General features: G+C 44.0%; 2 protein-coding genes and 1 pseudogene across 12 annotated transcripts in view; 1 reads left to right on the forward strand and 2 right to left on the reverse strand.

Moving 5' to 3' along the window:
- The window catches only part of LOC102128900 (uncharacterized), a 200,982-nt gene that overhangs the window by 114,918 nt on the left and 58,077 nt on the right, over positions 1 to 27,987 (reverse strand). The gene's annotated exons all lie outside the window — the stretch shown is intronic.
- Positions 3,077 to 27,987, reverse strand: part of LOC102128527 (uncharacterized) — an 83,007-nt gene continuing 58,096 nt past the window's right edge. For 7 of the 11 annotated variants that reach the window (XM_045379796.2, XM_045379791.2, XM_074026013.1 and 4 more), the window contains one exon: positions 25,704 to 27,942. In XM_045379796.2, coding sequence (XP_045235731.2) covers positions 26,286 to 27,942 — 1,657 coding nt within the window. In that variant the 3' untranslated portion in view covers positions 25,704 to 26,285. Of the gene's footprint in view, positions 4,713 to 5,750; positions 5,812 to 6,012; positions 6,140 to 23,849; positions 24,009 to 25,237; positions 25,368 to 25,703; positions 27,943 to 27,987 lie in introns of those variants that run through there. The other 4 variants (XM_074026016.1, XR_012428431.1, XM_074026017.1 and 1 more) reach the window with 4 other exon arrangements.
- Positions 15,617 to 16,113, forward strand: LOC102127222 (large ribosomal subunit protein eL28 pseudogene; annotated as a pseudogene).

Consider the following 27,987-nt stretch of genomic DNA (forward strand, 5'->3'; position numbering starts at 1 on the left):
TGTTGCCCAGGTTGGTCCCAAATTCCTGGCCTCAAGCAGTCCTCCCAAGTACCTGGAATTATAGGCATGAGCCACGGCACCTGGCCTCCTAAACTTACAAGAGTGTTACGACTTTGAAACATACCCAGCTTTGTTGGTGTCTTCCCAGGCTGATCCTCACATTTGGCTTTGATTAGCCTTTATCAAATTATTTCTGCCTCAACAGACTTAATTTTGGTCAATAATTTAACTGAGGTACTTTATAGATAACAGTGTCCGTCATACCGCAGGAAATACTTCAGTGTTTAGATAATGAGAAAAGCAAAAGCTGTTCCCAATGACAGCTGCTCCCCAACTCAGCTCAAGGCGAAGTCTTACCCTGTTGAAAACTGTCACAAACCTCCATCAGACAAAGCTACCAGGTGACCATAATGGATCAACATGAAATTCTGTAACTATGTCACTGATATAGTTAGAAAGAAAACAGACTCCAAACCCTAAAAATGACCAGAAATCTCCTCTTCTAATATGACTGTGCTTCTTATGAATTAGCTTTAGCACCACTCTATTCTTTCTGCCTCCTAGATAAGATCTATTAGAATTTCCGAGGACGCAATTGAGTTCATCTCACAGCATCCAATACAAACACCTCACTTTGTTGAATAGCAATGAAATCACCTAAAAGAAACACAAATCCTCTAAGAAGTCCTCTTAAGCACCCTCTCATTGATAACCCTCAGTCATTTATGCTTTGTGTTCATCCTTATTACAACTCGTTACACACCACTCTTTGACTACAGGTGTGATTCTAGTGGTCTTTGGCAAGATGGCACAGACAAAAAGCATGCTTTGTTCTTGTGGTATTATAAATGAGAAATTAGTTTCATGAGAAAACTTGTGACCATGTAAGGAACTAAAAAAATTTTTCCTTTACATTTTCTTTTACATTTTTTAAAGAAAAGTACTTGAACTTATATGCAAATGGTAATACTGACTCATTATTTAGAATGTATAATGAATAACCTGACAAAATTACAAAGTTGACCTGAAAATGCGTAATTGCAATGGGATATTTTAATATATAGTCTCAGGTAATGGAAAATATTAATACAGTATTTGTTAGTATACAAGTTGTTTTAAAAGAGTTAATAAAATATTTCTAAGAAATACCTGCATAAGTTGTTTGATAAATATGCATTGTTTTTATCACGTACAAACATAACTGAGAGAGTGCACATGATCACATTCAGCTGTAATTGGAAATTCTTGCAATCTGCCTGACCTAAGACATTTGTTCTCACAGAGACTGCGTCAGAGCAGTTACTGCACAATGCAACAGAGGAACAAGCCCCCATGTTGTTCTGTGTGACTGTATCATTGTAGCTGTCACGGGGACACCAGGAACACAGTTATTACCAGTATTTTTTGTTTGTTTGTTTGTTTTTTGAGACGGAGTCTCGCTCTGTCGCCCAGGCTGGAGTGCAGTGGCGCGATCTCGGCTCACTGCAAGCTCCGCCTCCTGGGTTTACGCCATTCTCCTGCCTCAGCCTCCTGAGTAGCTGGGACTACAGGCGCCCGCCACCGCGCCCGGCTAATTTTTTGTATTTTTAGTAGAGACAGGGTTTCACCGTGGTCTCGATCTCCTGACCTTGTGATCCGCCCGCCTCGGCCTCCCAAAGTGCTGGGATTACAGGCGTGAGCCACCGCGCCCGGCCTATTACCAGTATTAACAGAATAAGGCATTTACTATGCAAATTATATCTTATTTGAATATAATCTAGAGATGAGGGTAGTCAGAACAACAGAAAATACCCTCAACCATGACAGTTTTAATTAGTTGCCTGGTGGATTATGTTGATATGGGTAATGTTAACTAAATTTTCTAGAATCTTTTCTCTTTTTGTTTCCATGTTAGAATTCACCAATAGCCTAACGACATGAAAGCTGAGAGGCAGAACTTAAGAAGGCTGCAAGGGGACTGCATGGACACTGGCCTCCTGCCTGTTTTCCTGATACTTTGTCCTGACAATCAAGAGTTTCTTTAAAACACCACCGTCTACTTCTGTTTTCTCAGAGGGGTCGGGTTCCACAGATGTCTCCACAATCTTCACATCAAAGATCCATTTGCAGTTTGGATTTTCCTGTCTGTCTCCATGTAGATGGGTCCAAAACCTGACTAATGCCTTCTTCAGTTCTGCCTTCCAACTTTCATGTCAGTTAGACTACTGCTGAATTCCAACATAAAATCCAAAAGGGAATAGATTCTAGAAAACTTAGTTCACGTTACCCATAATGACATAACACAATCTAAGAGGGACACGTCCAACCTAGATTGTGTTGTCCTATCACAGATGTCACTTCTTAATTCAAAGTCTACCATCCATATCTTGGCCAGAAAGAGTAAAATGTGGAAATAATTTACATAAGACTATATTGTATAACCTTGGCCCACTATTCATTAGCAAGGGAAATAAAATAAGGCTCTCCTAATAAAAAAGAAGAAAGATTTTCTCCTGAGGAAGGTGGAATATATACATAATGGATAAGGGAAAGCCAGTACCTGCCATAGGATGCCAGTAGGAAACTCCCAGTACCAAACTGTCATTTTTCAATGGCCTCTTCCTTACTTACAGAACTATTAAGAGAAAAAATGTTATTAACTGACTTAAGGAAAAAACACTACCAATTATACCTCTGCACTATTTCTTAAAGAGTATTTACAGAATAATCTCACCTCAATGTTCATTTATGAAAATAAGTGGGAACCCACAGTCCAGAGATCCACTTTAAGAATGTGGCACTAAGCCAGGCAAGGCAGCACACACCTGTAGTCCCAGCTGCTCAGGAAGCTGAGGTGGGAGGATCCCATGAGCCTAGAAGTCCAAGGCCAGCCTGGGCAACATGGCAAGACCCATCTCAAAAACAAACAAACAAACAAAAAAACCAAAAATCTGGCCCAGTGTGGTGGCTCATGCCTATAATCCCAGCACTTTGTGGGGCTGAGGTGGGAGGATTATTGAGGTCAGGGGAGTTGGCGATCAGCCTGGGCAAGATAATGTTGCCTGTCTCTACAAATATATACACATATATAAAAATATTTTAAAATAAAAATATATTAAAAACTAGAATCAAAAAGGGACGTGGCACTGATAAATACATTTATAAAATTTTTTCATGGCATGAATTTTCTGGAGCATTACAGCTGAATTAAGTTATATCAGGCTTTCCTGTATTACTTACATTCATGCAACTACTCTCCAGTATGAACTTTCATATCAACTTTGAAAATCATTAAAATTGCAAAACTTTTGATATTTTACATTTATAGTTTCTATTCAGTGTGCACTTTCTTCACATGGTATTGTAAGGATGCACGCCAAATGAAGGCGTTGCCACAATCCTTACATTTATAAGGTTTCTCTCCAGTGTGCATTCTCATGTGTACTCGAAAGCCTGTAAGAAAACTGAAGGGTTTTCCACATTCTTTACATTCATAGGGTTTCTCTCCAGTATGAATTCTTTCATGTATATGAATATAACTGGAACTACTGAAGGCTTTCCCACACTGTTTACATTCGTAAGGTTTCTCTCCGGTGTGGGTTCTTTCATGGATCTGGAAACCTGCAAGAGTAATGTATGTTTTCCCACATTTTTGACATTCATACTGTTTCTTTGCAGTGTGCATCCTTTCATGTCTTCGGGCAGAACTACAACAATAAAAGGCTTTCCCACATTCCCTACATTTGTAGGGTTTCTCTCCAGTATGAGTCCTTTCATGTCTCTGAGCTGAGTAGTAGTATCTAAATGTTTTTCCACATTTTTTACATTCAAAGGGTTTATCTCCAGTGTGAGTACTTTCATGTGCTTGAAAACCTAAAGGAGACAAGTAAGTTTTCCCACACAGTTTACATTCATAGTGTTTCTGTGCAGTGTGATTCCTTTCGTGCTTTTGAGCAGTACAGTGATAACTGAAGGCTTTCCCACATTCCTTACATTTGTAGGGTTTCTCTCCAGTGTGGGTCTTTTCATGTCTTTGAGCAGAGTTGTGATACACGAACACTTTTCCACATTTTTTACATTCATAGGGTTTTTCTCCAGTGTGAGTTCTTTCATGTGCTTGAAAACCTACAGAAGATATGTAGGTTTTTCCACATTGTTTACATTCATAGCGTTTCTGTACAGTGTGATTCCTTTCATGTGCTCGAGCAGAATGGCGGTAAATGAAGGGTTTCCCACATTCCTTACATTTGTAGGGTTTCTCTCCAGTATGAGCCTTTTCATGTCTTTGAGCGGACTGGTGATATCGGAATGCTTTTCCACATTCTTTACATTGATAGGGTTTATCTCCAGTGTGAGTCCTTCCATGTATTTGGAAAGAACGCTGACAACTGAAGGCTTTCCCACAGGCCTTACATGTGTAGACTATCCTTGCACTGTGTGTTCTCTTATGCTTTTTAAAAGACTGCAGATAACTGAAGGGTTTCCCACATTTCTTACATTTATACGGCTTCTCTCCATATTCCCGACACTTATACAGTTTGTGTCTGGTGTAAGATCTGTTGTGTGTGTTAAGGGATGAATGATGGCTCAAGACTTTTCCACATACACTGCTTTCCCAAAGCTTTCCTCCAGAAGTTGTTTTCTTGTTCAGACTGAGATTTGGAATCTGGCTGAAACCTTCTTCACCATGACTACCTTCTTCACTTTCACAGAGTCTCTCTACCATATGATTTCTGTAAAAAATGAGCAGCACATTAATAGTCCATTTATTAAAGATGTTCTCTTTATTAACTGATACTAGAATAACTATTTTTTCCACTTTCAGGGAAAGTATAGACTTTTTTGTCCTGTCTAAATTGCTTGTGAGGTGAATGTATTGAATGCTGTGACTCTGCAAGCGAGCTCAAACATAGCTGTTATGAAAACAGTGATATTCATATATGGGTTTCTTTTTTTTTTTTTTTTTGAGACAAATCTCACTCTGTTGCCCAGGCTGGAGTGCAGTGGTGCGATCTTGGCTCACTGCAACCTCTGCCACCCGGGTTCAAGTCATTCTTCTGCCTCAGCCTCCTGAGTAGCAGGGATTACAGGCACCTGCCATTGCGCCTAGCTACTTTTTGTATTTTTAGTAAAGATGGAGTTTTACTAGGTTGCCCAGGCTGGTCTTGAACTCCTGACCTCATGATCCACCCACCTCGGCCTTCCAAAGTGCTGGGATTATAGGCGTGAGCCACCGCGCCCGGACCATATATGGGTTTCTTAATACTGTTTCTAAGTGAACTATTTTTCAAACACTGAACATCTATGTCATATTTAAGAAAGCACTTTGGGTTAATATTTTCTTTCGTTTTTTTTTTTTTTGAGATGAAGCTTCACTCTTGTTGCCCAAGCTGGAATGCAATGGTGTGACCTTGGCTTACTGCAGCAGCCTCTGCCTCCCGGGTTAAAGTGATTCTCCTGCCTCAGCCTCCCGAGTAGCTGGGATTACAGGCATGTGCCACCATGCCCGGCTAATTTTGTATTTTTAGTAGAGATGGGGTTTCTCCATGTTGGTCAGGCTGGTCTTGAACTCCCGACCTCAGGTGATCTGGCCGCCTCAGCCTCCCAAAGTGCTGGGATTACAGGCGTCAGCCACTGCGCCAGCTGGGTTAATATTTTCTAAGAACAGATACATTTGAGGCTTGGCTTATGTTTCCTTAATTATCAAATTTAATGACATACTAAGATTTTCTCCTAGAATACTGCTGCTTTCTTTTCTGAGTGTGACTCACCTGAGATTTCTCCCCTGGTTTTTGTACTGCTCTTCAGTGTTCCATTCTTTTTGTTTTGTTCCTGAAATGTAGACCCAGAAAATTATCATAAGTTATTAGAAATTACAGAAAAAGTATTAGATTCTAGGTCCATCTGTGACCATGCCTGATTTACAAAAGAATTTTGCCCTTTCACATTCCACATCTTGGAATAGCATTGATATCCAAGAAAAATGTATTCTCTAATTCATTCAAGAACATGATAGAATGATTTCCTTTTTACCTATAGAGGCCAGATTCCTGAAGGTTTCCCACATCACATCTCTGTAGAGTTTTTTCTGTGAAGGATCCAGCAAAGCCCACTCCTCCTGTGTGAAGTTCACAGCCACATCTTCAAAGGTCACTGAGTCCTAAAACATTCCAAATGTGTGTAAAGGAAAATGGGTGAGACTGACAGCACTGGGCAACTGTACTCAAGTCATAAGATGTTCACGATGATTCTGTGATCTCCAGGGATTTATTCTATGAATTTGTTGTCCGAACGCTCTTTGGCCACACTCCCTCAGTAATTTATGAACACATGAAAATTATTTCTACACTTTCACTGTGATCACAATCATACTGCTTTCCAATGGCAGGATCCAGAGCACTTTGGAGAAGTGAGAGAACTGCTGTACAAAAAAATTCCATTTTAAGACCATCGATTCTTTGTGAGAAAAACTCATCTTCTTCTTTTTTTTTTTTTTTTTTTAGACGGAGTCTCGCTCTGTCCCCCAGGCTGGAGTGCAATGGCGCGATCTCGGCTCACTGCAAGCTCCGCCTCCCGGGATCCCGCCATTCTCCTGCCTCAGCCTCCTGAGTAGCTGGGACTACAGGCGCCCGCCATCGCGCCCGGCTAATTTTTTTTTGTATGTTTAGTAGAGACGGGGTTTCACCGTGTTAGCCAGGATGGTCTCGATCTCCTGACCTTGTGATCCGCCCGCCTCGGCCTCCCAAAGTGCTGGGATTACAGGCGTGAGCCACCGCGCCCGGCCTCATCTTCTTCTTATACATCACATCACTCAACATTCCATGAGACACAGGGTCAACTCTGGATAATGTGTGAATGAATAAAAGCACACTGAAGAACTAGAAGCTTTTTCTACTATTCCCATCACTAAACATGAGAACAAGAAACACGTGGAAATCAAACTTGCAACAATATTTACCTGACCATATTGTCCTGAGGTCCTCCAGGATATTCAAGGTAGTCAGATCCAGCCAGTTCAATCAAAATATTTCTTTTGGAGAAGTTGGCTGGGCACAATGGCTCACACCTGTAATCCTAGCACTTTGGGAGGCCGAGGCAGGCAGACTGAGCTCAGGAGTTTGAGACCAGCCTGGGCAACATGGTGAAACCCCGTCTCGGTGGCTCACACCTGTAATCCCAACACTTTGGGAGGCTGAGGCAGGTGGACCACCTGAGGTTGGGAGTTCAAGACCAGCCTGGCTAAAATGGTGAAACCCCGTCTCTACTAAAAATACAAAATTAGCTGGGTGTGGTGGTGCATGCCTATAATCCCAGCTACTCAGGAGCCTGAGGCAGGAGAATTGCTTGAACCTGGGAGGTGGAGGGTGCAGTGAGCCGACATGGTGCCATTGCACTCCAGCCTGGGTGACAGAGCAAGGCTCTGTCTCAAAAAAAAAAAAAAAAAAATTAGCTGGGTGTAGTGGTGCACATCTCTAATCCCAGCTACTTAGGAGGCTGAGGCATGAGAATCGCTTGAGCTTGGGAGGCAGAGGTTGCAGTGAGCTGAGATCACACCACTTCACTGCACCCGAGAGAAGTGTTTATTTTCACTTGTGTTAATATTTATCAGAGACTTATTGTCCCATTTCATGGAGTTATTAAGTTACTGGGAAGTTAAAGCTCAGGCATGCCATCCTGAGATGGCAAAGTGCCAAAAGAGCTCTTTCCAGCAGAACCATTACAGTTAACCTTGGGCCTTGCTGACCCTGAGGAACAGGTTAAGATTTGCAATTTACAGTCTGGGCACGGTGGCTCAAGCCTGTAATCCAAGCACTTTGGGCGGCCCAGGTGGGCAGATCACCTGAGGTCGGGAGTTTGAGACCAGCCTGACCAACATGGAGAAACCCTGTCTCTACTAATAATACAAAATTAGCCGGGCGTGGTGGCACATGCCTGTAATCCCAGCTACTTGGGAGGCTGAGGCAGAATTGCTTGAACCTGGGAGGCAGAGGTTGCAGTGAGCCTAGATGGCACCACTGCACTCCAGCCTGGGCAGTAAGAATGAAACTCCGTCTCAAAAAAAAAAAAGAAAAAGAAAAAAAGACTTGCAATTTACAATAAAGTGCGTTAAAGTCCACAATGAAATGATGAATTTACGCATGATTATAAAATGTATAAAATGTTCTCAGCAGAGGTTTCTTCCAAAAGAACATAAAAATGCCCTTTCTCCATTTTAATAAGGAAGTGATTCCCCAGTCACTCTAGAGAACAGGGATAAGAGTTAAATTGAACTTCTCAGAAACCATACAAGGAGAAAGTAGAGTGAAATATTTAAAGTTCTGAAAGAAAAACATCTGTATCAAGCAAAATTATCCTTCAAGTGAGTCCATAGTACTTTCTGAGACAAAAATCGAGGGAATCTGTCACGAGTACACCCGCTTTGCAAGAAATGTTAAATTCACCAGAAAGAAGGTAAATGACAAAGAAAGGTACTGCAATAGAGAAGGCATAAGTGGAATAAAATATAATCATTTTCTCATTCTCAATTAATGTGACAGATAACAGGTTGTTCAAAGTAACAATAGCTACAACATGTAAGTACAGTTTATGGATAAGTAAAATGAGTAACAGCATTGTTATAAGGGAGGGAAGAATTGGGAATACTCTATTATGAGTTACTTGGGCAACCAGTGAAGTGGCCTAAGATTGCCAGAAAGAGGGCTTAGGATAGTTGTATACTGAAAACTCAAGGGCAACCATTACAATAGTTTAAAAAAAAAAAAAAGCATAATCAATATGTTAAGAGAGGGAAATAAATGAAATCAGGTAAGGTAAATAGTCAAACACAGAAGTCACAAAGAAAATTAAAAAGTATGTTATTTACAAGAAACTTTTTTTTTTTTTTTTTTTTTTTTTTTTTTTGAGAGACACTGACTCACTCTGTCTCCCAGGCTGGAATGTGGTGGCACGATCTTGGCTCACTGCAACCTCTGCCTCCTGGGTTGAAGCGATTCTCCTGCCTCAGCTTCCCAAGTAGCTGGGACTATGGGTGTATGCCACCACACCCAGCTAATTTTTTATTTTTTAGTAGAGACAGGGTTTCACTTTACATTGGTCAGCTGGTCTCGAACTCCTGACCTCAGGTGATGTGCCCGCCTCGGCCTCCCAAAGTGCTGGGATTACAGGTGTAAGCTACTGCACTCGGCATTTTTTTTTTTTTTTTTTTAAGACGGAATCATGTTGTTGACCAGGCTGGAGTGCAGAGGTATGGTCTCAGCTTACTGCAACCTCTGCCTCTCAAGTTCAAGTGATTCTCCTGCCTCAGCCTCCTGAGTAGCTGGGATTACAGGCACGCACCACCATACCTGGCTAATGTTTGTATTTTTAGTAGAGACAGGGTTTTGTCATGTTGGCCAGGCTGGTCTCAAACTCCTGACCTCAGGTGATCCACCCGCCTTGGCCTGCCAAAGTGCTGGGATTACAGGCGTGAGTCACTGCACCCGCCCAAGGGGTTGATTCTCTAAGAGGACACAGAGAATCTATGTGTAATATTTAGCATGTATGTGCATAACAAAAAAATTGCAAAATGCACAAGGCAAAATGTGATACGACTACAAGGAGAAATACATGAATCCATGACTATGGTTGAGATTTCAACACCCTCCTACCAGTAATTAAGAGATCCAGTAGGCAAAAAAAACCCAGGAAGGACAGGCCGAGTACAGTGGCTCACGCCTGCAATCCCAGCACTTTGGCAGGCCAAGGTGGGCGGAGTTCAAGACCAGTCTGGCCAACATGGTGAAACCCTGTCTGTACTGAAAATACAAAAAAATCAGACAGGAATGGTGGTGTGCACCTGTAATCTCAGCTAGTTGGGAGGCTGAGGCAGAGGAATTGCTTGAACCAAGGAAGTGGAGGTTACAGTGAGCCGTGATCGCACCACTGTGCTCCAGCCTGCACTCCAGCCTGGGCGACAGAGAGAGACTCCATCTCAAAAAAAATAATAATAATAAAAAATAAAAAATAAACGAATGAAAATACAGCCTATTAAACTTTGTAGGGGCTGGGCGTGGTGGCTCATGCCTAGAATCCCAGCACTTTGGGAGGCTGAGGTGGGTGGATCACTTGAGGTCAGGAGTTCGAGACCAGCCTGGGCAACACGGCAAAACTCCGTCTCTACTAAAAATACAAAAAAATAAGCCAGGCACGCCGGGTGCGGTGGCTCACGCCTGTAATCCCAGCGCTTTGGGAGGCCAAGGCGGGCGGATCACAAGGTCAGGAGATCGAGACCACGGTGAAACCCCGTCTCTACTAAAAATACAAAAAATTAGCCGGGCGCGGTTGTGGGCGCCTGTAGTCCCAGCTACTCGGGAGGCTGAGGCGGGAGAATGGCGTGAACCCGGGAGGCGGAGCTTGCAGTGAGCCGAGATCGCGCCACTGCACTCCAGCCTGGGCGACAGAGCGAGACTCCGTCTCAAAAAAAAAAAAAAAAAATAAGCCAGGCATGGTGGTGCATGCCTGTAATCCCAGCTACTTGGCAGGCTGAGGCATGAGAATTGCTTGAACCTGGGAGGCAGAGGTCGCAGTGAACCAAGATCGTGCCACTGAACTCCAGCCTGGGTGACAGAGTCAGATTCCATCTCAAAAACACACACACCCCTACACACACACCCACACACCCCTTTGTGGGACACAGCAAAAAAAGGAGTACATAGAGGACAAATATGCTACTGAACAGATACATTAGAAAGGAAGAAAAATATATAATCAATTATCTAAGCATGTGCTTTAGGAAATTAGAAAAAGCAAATTAAAACCATAGTAAGCAAAAGAAAAGAAATTTTTTCAAATAGTGAAACGGCAAGAAATAAAAAAAAAAAAAATCAAAACCAAAGCCCGCTCTTTGAAAAGATGAATAAAATTGATAAAAATCTAGTCAAGCTAACTGAAGAAAACAAAGAGGATAGAAATTACTAATATCACAAATGAAAGGGAGGATAATGAAAATCAGAAAGCATCTGGCAAAGTATGACTTCCATTTATGATAGCAAACTAGGAATAGAGAGAAACTACTATTTCTTAAGAAAGAACATCTACAAGAAACTTACAGCTAACATCATACTTAATAGTGAAAAACAAAATGCTTTCCCAGTAAGATGAAGAACAAGGCAAGGGAGTCCCCTCATGCAGCATTTCTATTCAACATGGTACTGGCACATAGTGTGGGCTTGCATCAGAAGCCTGTGGACAACTTATGACCATCTGGCTACCTACAGGGGCCACAAGAAGGGGTTGCTAAAGCCTACATAGTCTGGCCGGGCGCGGTGGCTCACGCCTGTAATTCCAGCACTTTGGGAGACCAAGGTGGGCAGATCACCTGAGGTCAGGAGTTCGAGACCAGCCTCAACCTGGAGAAACCCTGTCTCTACTAAAAATACAAAATTAGCCAGGTGTGGTGGTGCATACCTGTAATCCCAGCTACTCAGGAGGCTGAGGCAGGAGAATTGCTTGAACCTGGGAGGCGGAGGCTGCAGTGAGCCGAGATCGTGCCATTGCACTCCAGCCTGGGCAACAAGAGCGAAACTCCATCTCAAAAAAAAAAAAAAAAAGGCCTTCATAGTAAAGGAGTCTGAGGGCATTAATTGCACGGCAGTTTGAACAGTCTAGAAGCCTCTGTGGTAGAAATACCCATTCGAGGTGGGCTAACCTGCAAGTCACAGCATTAATTGGATTTAATTAAAATTTGAGCACAAGAATTATGTTGCCTCCAGAACAAAGAACAAAAGACTCTAAAAGATATTGTGATGGCGAAAAAGTCAATAGCTATTTCTTAGCCTGGCCAACATGGTAAAACCTCGCCTCTGCTAAAACTACAAAAAAATTAGCCAGGCGTGGTGGTGCATGCCTGTAATCCCAGCTACTGGGGAGGCTGAGGCATGGGAATCGCTTGAGCCTGGGAGGTGGAGATTGCAGTGAACCGAGATCACACCACTACACTCCAGCCTGGGTGACAGAGAGACCCTGTCTATAACAAAACAAAACAAAACAAAAAAACACGCTATTTCTTCACTATGTCAGGGAGGATGCGAGTCCTCTGTTTATCACTTAATTTTCTGGAATTTAGCCAAGGTGTCAGTGTGTCTTACATTCTAGATGGGGCAATGGCCCTTCCACTTTTTGTAAGCTCTTTTCTTTCAATATTTGTATGTCCTGAATGAATGTCAAATGACTGTCCCCAGAAACCAATTACTTTTTTTTTTTTTTTCTTGAGACGGGGTCTTGCTCTGTCATCCAGGCTGGAGTGCAGTGGCACAATCTTGGCTTACTACAACTTCTGCCTCCCAGGTTCAAGTGATTCTTGTGCCTCAGCCTCCCAAGTAGCTGGGATTACAGGCGCTCACCACCACACCGGGCTAATTTTTGCATTTTTTAAAGTAGAGACAGGTTTTTGCCATGTTGGCCAGGCTGGTCTCCAATTCCTGACCTTGAGTGATCTTCCCACCTCAGCCTCCCACAGGCATGAGCCACTGCGCCTGGCCAGCAATGACTTTAATGTAATGCCATGCCTGTGCTCCTGGAGAAAGGTACATAAAATTTAGATCTTGCTGGCAAAGACTGCAATAGCAAGGCTACTGAGGTTCCATGAAAAGAAACCAGATAAAGGTGGACCAAATCCCTTCAAAGGTGAAGGTAAACTGCAGCTAAGAGTCTCTTGAAATAGAGGCTGAATAGAACCTATACAAATCTGTGACACCAGAATATCTACCACTTGTTCATTGGACGGAGTCAGTAATTTCCATAATGTTGGATATTGGGTGTAGGGGCTCAATAGGTTGGGATCACAGCAGTAAATTGCAGTAATCCACTTTGAGGCACCCAGATTTAAGAACAAGCCAAATTAGGCTGGGTGTGGTGGCTCACACCTATAATCCCAACGCTTTGGGAGGCTGAGGAGGGTGGATCCACCTGAGTCAGAAGTTCAAGACCAGCCTGACCCACACGGTGAAACCCTGTCTTTACTTAAAAAAATACAAAAATTGGCTGGGCGTGGGGGCTCATGCCTGTAATCCCAGCACTTTGGGAGGCCAAGGCAGGTGGATCACAAGGTCAGGAGGTCAAGAGCAGCCTGGCGAACATGGTGAAACTCTGACTCTACTAAAAATACAAAACTTAACCAGGCGTGGTGGCGGGTGCCTGTAATCCCAGCTACATGGGAGGCTGAGGCAGGAGAATCATTTGAAACTGGAAGGTGGAGGTTGCAGTGAGCCGAGATCACGCCACTGCACTCCAGCCCCGGCAACAGCAGCAAAACTGTCTCAAAAAAAAAAAAAAAAAATTTAGCTGGGTGTTGTGGTGCATGCCTGTCATCCCAGCTACTCGGGAGGCCAAGGCAGAAGAATCACTTGAACCTGGCTGGTGGAGGTTGCAGTGAGCCAAGACTGCGCCACTGCACTCCAGCCTGGGCAACAGAGCAAGACTCTATCTCAAAAAAAAAAAAAAAAAAGAAAAGAAAAAAAAACCAGGCCAGGCCAAATTAGGCTATTAACTGGAGAAATACCCGGCCAAATGCAGTGGCTCATGTCCATAATCCCAGCACTTTGGGAGGCTGAGGTAGGAGGACTGCTTGAGCCCAGGAGTTCAAGACCAGCCTGGGCAACATTGTGAGATCTCATCTCTCCAAAAAAAAAAAAATTAGGTGAGCATGGGGGCACACCTATGGTCCCAGCTTCTCAGGAGGCTGATGCAGGAGGATGCTTGAGTCCAGGTGTTGGAGCTGCAGTGAGCTGTGATTGCATCACTGGATTCCAGCCTAGGCAACAGAGTGAGATCTTGTCAAAAAAAAAAAAGAGAAAGAAAAAAAAAGGCAACGCTGGGGATAGTTGCCCCTTCACTACAACCATATAACCATTTTGTATTAATGGTTTTGTATAATGGCTGTCAATCCTTCCAGGCCCAGTTCAATTTACATTGAGTCATATTAACTAATTTAATTGGGGAGTAAGTTCCATGGGGTCCCATTTTGTCAATCTAATTTATAACTGCCAAAGACTTAATTTAAATTTATGGCTAGGTGCAGTGGCTCATTCCTGTAATTCTAGCACCCTGGGAGGCCGAGACAGGTGAATCACTTGAGGCCAGGAGTTTGAGACCAGCCTGGCCAACATGGCAAAACCCCGTCTCTACAAAAAACACAAGAATTAGCTGGGTGTGGTGGCGAGTGCCTGTAATCCCAACTACTCAGGAGGCTGAGGCAGGAAAATTGCTTAAACTTGGGAGGCGGAGGTTGCAGTGAGCGGAGATCCTGCCACTGCACTCCAGCCTGGGTGACAGAGCAACACTCTGTCTCAATAAATAAATAAATAAATAAATAACTCACTGGTTCAGAGCTTCCTTCGTCACTGTGGGATTTTTAAGGGCTGTTGTCTCACCTTGTCACCCAGGCTGGAGTGCAGTGGCACAGTCACAGCTCACTGCAGCCTCAACCTCCCAGGCTCAAGCTACCCTCCCACCTCAGCCTCCCAAAGCCAGGACTACAGGTGTGCGCCACTACACGCAGCTAATTTTTGTATTTTTACAAATACGGGGTTCCACCATGTTGCCCAGGCTGGTCTTGAACTCCTGGGCTCAAGCAATCCACCCACCTTGGCCTCCCAAAGTGCTGGGATTACGGGCGTGAGTCACCGCACCTGGCCCTATGTGATATTTTAAGACAATTTGTTTTATAATACAACCAAGAATGATTTAGCCAACACAATAGTTACGATGGCTAAGGAGAGGCACAGGGATTTCTGCTCTATTTATTTTATGTTCAGTAACTCCTCTATGAGTATCGGGACACCTTCATTACATTTGATGGGATACCCAGATACAACTATAACATGAGCCCTAGTACTAATCCCATGAAGGTTTATCAGCTCATACAGATGTTAAAATTCAGAACCTACATTATAGAGGACAAAATCCCAAGGAGTGCCCTTTTATGATTTTTGTTATGCAAATCCCTTTAATACATTTCCAATTGGGTCAAACTGTGGACTTCTGTTTCATCAGTGTTTTTTCCTTTTGTTCCTTCCCTTCCCTGTTTTGGTTTTTGGTTACTGGATATACTTTGGGGGAGGGTGTGTCCTCTCTAAACTGGTACTAATACTTTTTTTTCCCCACCAGTGAGCCGGTGTCATCAGGGTGTCATCGGTGTCATCAGGGTGAAGGGCCTCCCCTACGGCAATGGTTGCTCTAGAAGGTTTAAGAACCCCGGGTTTAAGTCAGGTTTGAACTAACTTCTTTGCTACGCCACAGCTATGCCATGGGTGTTATCCCCACTAAACCGAAAGGTCAAGATCTCTGCCATGGTAGAGGCGCATGAAGCAGCAGCAATAGCACTTCAGGGTCTTGGGGAACCTTCTGCTGTTAAAGAGTGTGGACTCAGCCCATTATCTGATGGCTGCTGTTCTCTACCTTCCCTCCCTGTCTTCTTTTTGAAGGACTGCTCCTCCGGGGCAGCCACATAATGACCAACCTCTGACGCAGTGTATATAGTCCCCCCTCCACTCGCACTCTTTACATTTGGGGCAACCCAGGCATGAGTCACAACTTCACTATAAATACACAGGCAGGGCTCTTTCCGTCTCAGGCCGCCACTACGATAGGAGCCGCCACCATGTCCGCGCATCTGCAATGATGATCGTGCGGAACTGCTCCAGTTTCCTGATCAAGAGGAACAAGCCGCCCTACAGCACCGAGCCCAGTAACTTGAAGGCCCCAACTCCTTCCGCTACAACGCGCTGATTCACGACAAGACTGTGGGCGTGGAGCCGGCAGCCGAGGACAAAGGTGTGGTGGTGGTCAAGAAACGGAGATCCGGCCAGCCGAAGCCTGCCACCTCCTACATGCGGACCACCATCAACAAGAAAGCTCGCGCCACGCTCAGCAGCATCAGACACATGATCTGCATGAACAAGCACCGCCCCGACCTGCGCATGGCCGACCTGCGCATGGCAGCCATCCGCAGGGCCAGCGCAGCCTGTGATGGCGAAGAGGAAGCGGACCCGCCCCACCAAGAACTCCTGAGCCCCCTAGCCCCAAAGCAATAAAGAGTCAGCTGGCTTTCTCACCACCAGCCCCACACGCCCATCAAAAAAGAAAAAAAAAAAAAAACACACACAGGATGTAAACCCAGGACCACTTTAAGGACGGCCCTACTCCCATACTCCAGCTCCCAAATTCCAAGGAATTATCAAACTGTCACCTAAGGTCAGCTGAATCTAGAACCAGACTTGGCAGGGCTCAACAATGGAAGAAACACAGAGCAGCACAGCACAAAGCATGTGCTCCCAGTAAGCGGCAGCTCAAACTCTAGATGGGCCATAGAGCAGGTTAGCAATTCAGAACAAGAGAAGATAGACCCACGATGGTGGTCAATGTCTAGACATCTTGTTCACAGCACCAACTGCTAGTCACCTAGAGAGGCGAGGCTGCAATGATGGCACTGATGAGAGTGGGTCTCACATACACTGAGGGTATGAAAAGGCTTATTATTACTCCCATGACTGAGGTTTCCAGGGAGAACAGGGCAGGCCTCTCAAGCAGGTGGGAAATGGCTTAAAAGAGCAAGGAAGGGAACTTGCCCAGGTGTTTACTGTGGTTGGAAGTGGGGCTGGGCACAAGTTCCTCTGCATGGGCAGCTGGTTACGTGGTTTGAATCTCCTGCCTTGACACAGGAAGGATGCCCAGGCCTTCTCAGCTTGTCCAGAAGTGGGGCATTAAGGGAAGAGGATGAAATGGTCAATTGTGAAACATTAAAAATGTGGAGTCCAACCACTAATTACAAGAACAATGGTGAACAGGGCCAGGCATGGTGGCTCTGGTGGCTCACACTTGGGATCCCAATGCTTTGGGAGGCCAAAGTGGAGGATCGCTTGAGCCCAGGAGTTCAAGACCAGCCTGAGCAACATAGCCAGACCCCATCTCTATATAAAAAATAAAGTAGCTGGGTGTGCTGGTATGCGACTGTAGTCGTAGCTACTCAGGAGGCTGAGATGGGAGAATCGCTTGAGCCTAGGAGTTCAAGGTTACAGGGAGCTATGATTGCATTACTGCACTCCGCGTGGGTGACAGAGCAAGACCCTGTCCTCTGTCTCTAACAACAACAACAACAAAAAAGACAATGCGTTCACCAATAGTGAATAGAAAAAAATATGCATTTGCAATTGCTTGTTTTTATATAAACACTAACAGATGCACAAGTAATGATCAAAACTGGTTATCTGGGGGTGGCTGGAGCAAGAGCACTAGGGTAAACCAGGATATTCTGGCAGTAAGTTTTCTCAACCCACACTTTCTTGTAGATTTTTTTTAAACCTTTGTATTTTAAATGATTGAAAAAATTATATAAACCATACTTTACTATTAGGCATTATTTTTAATTAACTTGTTTCTAAAATTTATTGAATTTTAACTTTTTTTAAACATAGGAAACCATTCTAAGATTTCATCTTTTAAATAATAATAGGTATGAAAGTATAAACTAAGAAAAAAATCTCTAACTAAATGACAAATTGCATCCTGTTTTGTATTTCTACTGTATCCCAGAGGGCAGTGCTTTCAGGAATGAGTAGCCTATTTAATGCATGATAGATTTAAACCTAACTCTCTAAATGTAAAAAAGTCTCAAACATTACATAAGCTTTGAGTAGTTTCCCTTGTATCATTAAAATAGGAACTCACTTGAATTCCATCTTACCAATTAAAATAATTCATTTTTCTTAGGAAGAGTAGAGCCTTTTAAATGTCACATCCTCTAGGGATATGCACATACAAAACTGACTTAAAAATGAAAAATGTACCCGAGAACTTTAATGCACTCATCTTGCATCTTGAGATTCTTTTGCACAAAAGGAACACAATTCTGTTTGGTTCCAGAATTATCTTGCCTTACATCATATTTATCAACTTTCATTTTCAAAGCTGAAGAAACGAAAGAAACGAATATCTTACACACTCACACATATAAAATTACAAAATGCTAAGGGAAACTACAGTTGGAGCACCACAATAAACAGATAAAGGAATCCAAAGGAAAGAAACACAGATATTCTTATCAGCTTAGCAGCCTGCTTCCCCACAATTCAGAACTGTAAAACCCATACACAGAAAGTCAAACACCTTAACAAGCTTGGGGGGTCAGACTCTCACCATTAAGGCCTAACACCTACAGTAGTTCAGTCCCAGATTCAGTTTAAGGTTCTGACCCAAATGAACTCTCTAATTCATCAATCTCAGATCCAGGAGACAAAAGTCCTAACTTCATAGACTTTCTCAACACGTAAATATTACACTCTGAATGCAGCAACACTGGGGATGCAAAACTGAAGGCCAGGAGTGGCGGCTCATGCCTGTAATCCCAGCACCTGGGAGGCCAAGATGGGATTCCCTGAGGTCACAAGTTTGAGACCAGCTTGGGCAAGGTATCAACACCCTATCTCTACAAAAAACAAACAAACAAACAAACAAACAAAACCAAGCATGGTAGCATGTACCTGTAGTCCTAGCTACTTGGGAGGCTGAGGCGGGAGGATCACTTGAGCCCAGGAGTCCAGGCTGCAGTGAGCCAAGACTATGCCACTGCACCTCAGCCTGGGTGACAGATTAAGAACCTGTCTCAAACAAAACAACAGCAACAACTACCCCTCAAATCCACTGTCTAAAAGCAAGCCCAAGGAAACTACAATTACAACCCCAGAAAGTATCATGCTGTTCCCCTCCCCACCACCTACGTGTGGATCCCCAGTTTTCCAATGCTCAGTTTCTGTCAGTACCAAAGGAATCTTTCCTTGATAGGTGTGAGTATGTAGGACACCTGCTTTCCTTGATAACAGTAAGTACATAGGACATCTGTAGGGGAGGGGCTCTAAGAAGAACCACCTGGGTCTTAATTACTTCCCTTGGCAGAGTCAAAGGTGGTCTTACCTTCTAGTCACTGCCTCAGGCCTCCGCTCACCAGTCATGTGGCTTTAGAACACTTTTGATATTTTAAATTAGAGAAACCCAGTGTTTCAATAATTCAGCAAAATCACTCAAACCAAGTATTTATGTATAAAGCACGGAAGCAAACTGTAAAACATCTAGTTTCAAAGCAAAACCCACAAATATCTATTCCTTTTGGAAAATGAAGTTAATCAGAAATGATTATTTAATCATTAGTCAAACTATTAATCATTAATCATAACAAACTATAATCATTAATTAGTCAAACTATTTAATCAATAGTTAATTATTAGAAATACATACATTTTTAAGATGGGGTCTCACTCTGTCACCCAGGTTGGAGTGCAGTGGCATGATCTCGGTTCACTGCAACCTCCACCTCACAGGCTCAAGCAATCCTCCCACCTCAGCCTCCAAAGTAGCTGGGACCACAGGCACGTGCCACTATGCCTGACTAATTTTTTGTATCGTTTGTTAGAGACGGGGTTTTGCCATGTTGCCCTGGCTGATCTGGAGCTCCTGAGCTAAAGTTAGCTAAAGTCGCACCCGAGGCGGGAATTCTCCCCATGACCCTCCAGTGGTCCCCGCACAATCCGGGGGAGACGCGGGGCTGCGGGCGCGGAGCTGTCCAGAGAGGGCTCCGGGGCTGGGGGCAAAGTCGCCACGCAGGGACGCGACAGGACGCCCGAGGTCCTGACTGCCGGCCGGCCCAGGGCCACCCTGTGGCCCGGGGACCGAGGGCCGAGCTGCGCCATGGGAACTCGGGTCCCAGACCCTGGAGTCGCCCGCGGGAGGCCCGCGTAAAGCCACAGCCGGTTCCAGTCAGCCCCTCCTCCCGCGTGTCGGGACCCCTGCCCGGCACACTCACCATTTCCTGGACTCCAGGGTGTCCTGGCATCCTCCTTACGGCTATTCTGGCCATAGCTGGGCAAATCGCGACACATCCTGCGCTGACACACCCTCTGCGCGTTCAGAGAAGCCGAGAGCTACTCGACGGCTCGAAGGCGAGGGGAAAAAAAAAAAACCCTAACCCACGGGCTTCGGCGTGTCGCCCCGCCCGCTGTCCTACAGCACGCTTGATTGGACAGCTGGCGCGGCCCCGCCCTCAGAACTCTTGATTGGATAGTGCCCTAGGCCCCTCCCCCGGGGGGGCCACAGTGCAAAGAGGAGAGAGAAAGCAAGCGCCTGAGAGGAGCCAGAATGACAGGTTCTTGGCCATTGCCCTTGCCAGTTTGGGCATCTTCCCTGATCCATTTTCCCCTATCAGTAAGTTAAATGAGTCAAAGATCCTCAAACCTACTGTTTAAATAAGATACCAGCAGGACATGCCCTCGCCAGAGGACATTGGAATTTAAGAACTTGCTCCTGGCTTTCCAGAGCTGGCACTGGTGTCTCCCTGTACTAATGGGCCTTTCTTTCTTCTTCCTCTTGGACAAAAGGGAATTGCATTCTCAGTGGCCAAAGGAACGATCCTCGTGCCTCAGAGCAGGAGGGGTACCTAGACCAGGCCACATTGGAACATGGGGGAGGGCTTGATGTCCTGCAGGGGTCAGGAATTTGGAAAGAAAGGCTGTTGGTGGCATGGCGAAGGGTTCCTCACACCTTATCCTTATCCCTCAGTCTACTCATTTTCTTTTCTCTCTCTTTTTTTTTTTTTTTTCCAGAGTCTCACTCTGTCGCCCAGGCTGAAGTGCAGTGGCGTGGCGTCATCTCGGGTCACTGCAACCTCTGCCTCCTGGGTTCAAGCAATTCTCCTGCCTCAGCCTCCCGAGTAGCTGAGATTACAGGCACCCATCACCACACCCGGCTAATTTTTGTATTTTAGTAGAGACGGAGTTTCACCTTGTTGGTCAGGCTGGTCTCAAATTCCTGACCTCAGATAATCCAACTGCCTTGGCCTTGCAAAGTGCTGGGATTACAGGAGTGCGCCACCGTGCCCGGCCTGTCTACTCATTTTCAGCCAAAAAACTAAAACACACCAACAAGGGAATATAGTTATTTAATATACAGGAAAAAGGGGAATTATATGACAGCAATATGCTATAAAGGAACAAAAAGGGAAGAAAAGGAAACCTCTGAATTGGTTCATTTAAGCAGTCTACTGCACTACCATTTACAAGGAAAACGCCAGGCCGGGCGCGGTGGCTCAAGCCTGTAATCCCAGCACTTTGGGAGGCCGAGGCGGGTGGATCACGAGGTCAGGAGATCGAGACTATCCTGGCTAACATGGTGAAACCCCGTCTCTACTAAAAATACAAAAAACTAGCCGGGCGTGGTGGCGGGCGCCTGTAGTCTCAGCTACTTGGGAGGCTGAGGCAGGAGAATGGCGTGAACCCGGGAGGCGGAGCTTGCAGTGAGCAGAGATCACGCCACTGCACTCCAGCCTGGGAGACACAGCGAGACTCCGTCTCAAAAAAAAAAAAAAAAAAACAAACAAGGAAAACGCCAAGTGACAAACATATTCCTAAACTTGGGAGTCAGACTTTGTTGAAAGGAGCCCAAGAGTCTATCAGTCCCTGGTGATGAGGCAGAGAAACCTAACGATTTAACTCTGGGAGCTCAACATGCCCTCCTTTTCCCACCTCATGTGGGAACAATCTCGCCTTCAAGATCTTTATTTTCAAAAGCAAGAAACTCTCACCTGGAGTCAGTTTAAGGTTCTGCCCTAAATAAATTGTCAACTTTATAAACCCTTCCTCCAGCAAACAACCCAAATGAGACTTTCTCTAAGTCTCACCTTTACAGATTGTCTTTTTTTTTTTTTTTTTTTTTTTAAATTTTTGAGACAGAGTCTTGCTCTGTTGCTGAGGCTGGAGTACAGTGGTGTGATCTCGGTTCACTGCAACCTCTGCCTCCCAGGTTCAAGTGATTCTCCTGTCTCAGCCTCTCAAAAAGTAGGGTTTACAGGCGAGCGCAACCACACCTGGCTAATTTTTGTATTTTTAATAGAGACGGGGTTTTGCCATGTTGGCCAGGCTGGTCTCAAACTCCTGACCTCAGGTGATCCGCCTGCCTTGGCCTCCCAAAGTGCTGGGATTACAGGCGCCTTTGGTGTTCTTAAACACACACACACAGCTCCTTCCCCAACCCAGTCACAAAGATACTCCTACATCTGATGCTAACTTTGTGTTTTTGCTTTTCATCATTTTAATGTGTGTTAACTTTCATATATGATATGAGATAAAGGTGGTTCATCTTTCTGCAGGTTAATATCCAATTGTCCCAGCACCATGTTGAAAACACTTTCCCCATTATCGTGGGGCATTTGTAGAAAATCAACAGACCATAAATGAAGATTATTTCCGGTCTCTCTGTTCTGTTCTATTGGTCTATGGCTAACGTTACACCAGTATATCCGGCTAATGTACTACCTGCCCTGATGATGGATAGCCCCACTTCATTCCACAAGATTGCTTTGCAGGTCCAGAAATGGTTTCAGAGCCAGGAGAAAATCTCTTTATTATTATTATTTAATTTATGCCATTGAGACACAGTCTCACTCTGTCACCCAGGCTGGAGTGCAGAGGCATGATCATGGCTCACTACAGCCTCAAACTCCTGGGTTCAAGTTATCCTCCCACCTAGTAACTGGGACTACAAGCACATGTCAGCATGCCTGACTGATTTTTTTTTTTTTCTGAGACAGGGTCTCGCTCTGTTGCCCAGGCTGGCATGCAGTGGCACAATCATGGCTCACTCCAATCTCACCCTGCCAAGCTCAAGCAATCCTTCCACCTCAGCTTCCTGAATAGCTGAGACTACAGGTGTGCACCACTACACCCAACTAATTTTTAAAATTGTTTGTAGACACAGGGTCTCCCTATGTTGCTGAGACTAGTCTCAAATTCCTGGACTCAAGTGATCCTCCTGCCTTAGCCTCCCAAAGTGTTGGGATTACAGGCTTGAGCCACCATGCCTGGACCCCTGGCTATGAGAATTTGGGAAGCACTCCAATCACAAGTAGATAGTTTATCCACACCTGGATACTCCAAAATCACTGCACCCTGGATACACTGACTGTCTGCCCAGCAAGGAGGAGAGTGAGCAACCACTGCTGGAAAATACTGCTTTTATGTGCATGACGTGAGAAAAATTGTGTCTAATTTACACATTCTAAAAAAGAAGAGAAGGCTGGGCACGAGAAGGCTGGGCACGGTGGCTCATGCCTGTAATCCCAGCACTTTGGGAGGCCAAAGAGGGTGGATCACAAGGTCAGGAAATTGAGACCATCCTGGCTAACATGGTGAAACCCTGTCTCTACTAAAAATACAAAATTAGCCAGGCGTGGTGGTGGGTGCCTGTAATCCCAGCTACTCGGGAGGCCGAGGCAGGAGAATTGCTTGAACCCGGTAGGCAGAGGTTGCAGTAAGCCAAGATAGCACTATTGCACTCCAGCCTGGGCAACAAGAGCGAAACTCCGTCTCAAAAATTAAAACAAAATAAAATAAAGATGGAGTTTCACTATGTTCCCCAGGCTGGTCTTGAACTCCTGGCCTCAAGCGATCCTCAGTCCCCTCAGGCTGAGCCCCACCTCAGCCTCCCAGAGTGCTGGAATTACAGATGCATGTCACCACACCTGGCCAATAGTTAATATTTCTTTGATGATGCAAATTTTCTGGACACTATACATGAGTTAATTTGGATTGGATTTTCCCAAATTACTTAAATTACAGGATTTCTCCCCAATGAGCACTGGGATGAGGAGACTTCAATCCACCAAAGTGGTATACATATATATATCTCCATGGAGGTGATACTTAGGTCATCTCATCAGAAAACACTCATACTTGTCTACAAATAGATGTTGCATATGGCATTAGTTCCATCCTCAGAAATTTATATATATTTGCAAGAAATATTATTTTAAGTCAATAGTATATGCTATCATGAATACAGGATATGCTTACTCCATAAGCAGCAAACTGACTCCTTCACAGTTTTAACAGATTTCCAGTTGTTTTGTCTTCAGTTTCCTAAGAAGACAATGCTATAATCTCCAACCACATTATTTGCTTCTTCCATCCCATTCTTCATATTGATCATTGTTTTGTGACATTAGTTGACTTCTGTAATGATAAATGACTAGGGTAAAATAGATATATTTGCTTTTTGTTAGGTTCCATTCCTCATTTCAATGGGAAGCCTCTCACACACTCTCATCATGCTCTGCTATAAAACAGCTTAACCAAGAATCATATATCCAGCAAAGCTCATGTACAATACAGAAACAAAAATTAAATTTTTCTGTTATGCTGAAGAAAAAGTGTAAGTGATGTTCTTGCCTTCTAACACTGTATCACTGCCACAGCCACTTGATCAAGGCATCATCAAGCAGATTAAGGTAATTTACACCCACTTCAACTTTTTTTTTCTTTTTGAGACCGAGTCTCGCTCTGTCACCCAGACTGGAGTGCAGCGATACAATTTTGGCTCACTGCAACCTCTGCCTCCTGGGTTCAAGTGATTCTCCTGCCACAGCCTTCCAAGTAGCTGGAACTACATGTGCATGACACCAAGCCCAGCTAATTTTTGTATTTTTAGTAGAGATGGGGTTTCACCATGTTGACCAGGCTGGTCTCTAGCTTTTGACCTCAAGTGATCCATCTGCCTCAGCCTCCTAAAGTGCTAGCACTATGGGTGTGAGCCAGTGCGCCCAGCTTCACTTCATTTATACAATTTATGTTGCCTTGATTCTAACCCTGACTGTACCACAGTATATTTATGGAAGAGCTTCACAATTGCAGATACAACTGTGCTTACTGCAGAGGCTGTAGACGTCCTAAAGGCCAGGACACCCAAAGCATATTGGAAGCCATTAGAGTGAGGGAGTAAGTGATTTCAGGGGTTTCCCCAAGACTGATACAGCAGTCAGGAATATCTTAAGTGTTGCAAAGAAAGTTGGTGGAAAGGGCTATCTCTGACAGGAATAAAAACAACATTGAGGAACATAAAAGAAGACAGAGAAACCCTTACTAATAAGGAAACTGAAGATTTACTGAAATCCTCTACAAGTGATGATGATGATGATGATGCAAAAGATTAAGGAGGAGCAGTGCCATTGATTTGGACACACGAAAAATTTGCAGCAGATTTGGGGCATCTCTAGCCTCTGCAAGGTGCAAGTGTTAAAGATTATCAACCTCAGCTAAGATCCTTTGACGGAAAAAAGCTTCTGTGTCCTATAAGGGAAAATATGCAAATGAACACTGTAAGGATTTTTTAGGGATTCAAAGAAAAAGAACTAGCTTCCTAAAACAATGTTTCTAACTAAATAGCTGCAAATATGAAGACATACCCTTCAACACAAAGATCTTCAGCCCTCAAGCTGGACAGATCCCAACGTTAGTATTAGTTAGCCTCCTGCAAAGAGTCAACATCTTCAATCAGAACCTGGGTCTTCCAACATAGATGAAGGTCTTGATGTCCTGTCAAGATTCAAGTTAGCCTGAGGTCTCACTGTTTATCTATGATGCCACACATCTAGTCACCTCTACGTATCACATTAGGCACCATACAGCAATCATCATTGTCATAACCATCATAATACTTGGGTTATCAAGAGAGAAGACCCAGAATTGTGGTTGGTGTTAACACATTCTTTCAGGTCATTAAACAAAAGTAATCCGAGTATTGAAACAAGAAATTGTAACATCATAGGTGATATATTCTGTGTGGATAGGCCTGCAATAGTTGAGTCTGTAGTAAACACATACAGATTTTTTTTCTTATGATTCCCTAAACAATACAACTATGTACACAGCTTTTACAATGCATGAGATATTTTAATTAATCTAGACATGATATAGAGTATACAGGAGAATGTGGGTAGGTACATGCAAATATTCCAAAGAGCTGGCATCTGTGGATTTAGGTATACTCAGGGTGTACTGGAACCAATCTTCTTGCATATATCAGGGAGCAACTCTATTCGAAAGAAATAGAAACTTTTTTTTTTGCAATGGAGTCTCGATCTGTCACCCAAGCTGGAGTGCAGTAGCATGATCTCAGCTCACTGCAATCTCCACCTCCTGGGTTCAAGGGATTCTCCTGCCTCAGCCTCCTGAGTAGCTGGGAACTACAGGTGCGAGCCACTATGCCTGGCTAATTCTTTTTTTATTTTTAGTAGAGATGGGGTTTCACCATGTTAGCCAGGCTGGTCTTGATCTCCTGGCCTCGTGATCCGCCCGCCTCAGCCTCCCAAAGTGCTAGGATTACAGGCGTGAGCCACTGCACCCAGCCTGGAAACTTCTTAAGGCTTTACCATGTTTACATTTATAGTATTTCTTTCTTTCAAGTATCAAAATGTGATAAAGCTAATGAATGCTTTCCCACATTCCGTACACTTATAGAATATCCTTCCAGTGAGTCCTTTTATGTCTGTTAAAGGAACTGAGAGAACTGAAGGCTTTCCCACATTCCTTACATTTATAGGGCTTCTCTCCAGTGTGAGTTCTTTCATGTTCTCGACAGAAACTGGAACGACTGAAGGCTTTACCACAGTGTTTACATTCATAGGGTCTTTCTCCAGTGTGAGTCCTTTCATGTCTTAGAAGGAAAGAGGGCCAAAAGAATGCTTTCCTGCATTGCTTACATTCATATGGCTTCTCTGCCGTGTGAGTCCTTTCATGAGTTTTTAAGTAACTGAAACGACTGAAGGCTTTCCCACAAGTTTGACACTCATAAGATTTTTCTTCACTGTGAGTCCTTTCATGGCGACAAAAGTATTTAAAAGAACTAAATGCTTTCCCACATTCCTTACATTCGTAAGGCTCCTCTTCACTGTGTGTTGTTTCATGACTTTGAAAGGAAAAAAAATCACTAAAAGCTTTTCCACATTTACATTTATAGGGTTGCTCTCCAGTGTGTGTAGTTTCATGTTTTCGAAGGGAACTGGAAATACGGAAGGCTTTCCCACATTGCTTGCATTCATAGGGTTTCTCTCCAGTGTGAGTCCTTTCATGTCTTTGAAATACACTGGGAGAATCAAAGGCTTTCCCACATACCATGCATTTATGAGGGCCATCTCCAGCGTGTGCCATCATGTGTCTTCGAAAGCTTGAGCGATGAGATAACAATTTCCCACATTGCTTACATTCATAGGGTTTCTCTAGAGTGTGAGTTCCCTCATGAATTCGTGCTGAACCAGGAAAATCAAAGCCTTTCCCACATATCTTACATTTGTGAGGTCCATCTCCACTGTGCATTATCATGTGTCTTTGAAAGCTTCCAAGATGACAAAACGCTTTCCCACACTGTTTACATGTATAGGGTTTCTCTCCAGTGTGAATTCTTTCATGTACTCGAAGGGAACCGGAAACACTGAAGGCTTTCCCACATTGTTCACATTTGTAAGGTTTCTCTCCAGTATGAGTTCTTTCATGTCTTAGATATGAACTATAATCAGGGAAGGCTTTGGAACACTGCTTACATTCATACGGTTTCTCTCCAGTGTGTATTTTTTCATGTCTTAGATAGGAACTGTAAACAGGGAAGGCTTTAGAACAGTGCTTACATTCATACGGTTTCTCTCCAGTGTGAGTTCTTTCATGCATACGCAATAAACTGGGCCAAAAAAAGGCTTTCCCACACAATTCACATTTATAAGGCCCATCTCCACCTTGCACTACCATATGTCTTCGAAGGTTTCCAGGAGAACTGAAGGTTTTTCCACATTCCTTACAATCATAGGGTTTCTTTCCAGTGTAAGGCCTTTCACGTGTTCGAAAGGAGTGGCGATAACTTAAGCCTTTCCCACACTGCTTATGTGTATATGGCTTCTCTGCATATTCATGACACTCACGGTGTTTGTGTCCAGTGTCAACTCTGATGTAGCAATTCAGGGATGAATGACCCATTATGACTTCTCCATTCACACTGCTTTCGCATGCATCTACTCTGGCAGGAGTGTTCTTGTTTACAGTACTATTTTGAATCTGGCTTAAGGTTTCTTCACACTGACTACCATCTTTACTTTTACCAAATCTCTCTACCACATCACATCTGTAAAAAACGAAAAGTACATTACTAAAGGTTTATTATTGAATT

The sequence above is a fragment of the Macaca fascicularis genome, chromosome 19 (genome assembly GCF_037993035.2).
Source record: "Macaca fascicularis isolate 582-1 chromosome 19, T2T-MFA8v1.1".
Taxonomy (NCBI): Eukaryota; Metazoa; Chordata; class Mammalia; order Primates; family Cercopithecidae; genus Macaca; species Macaca fascicularis.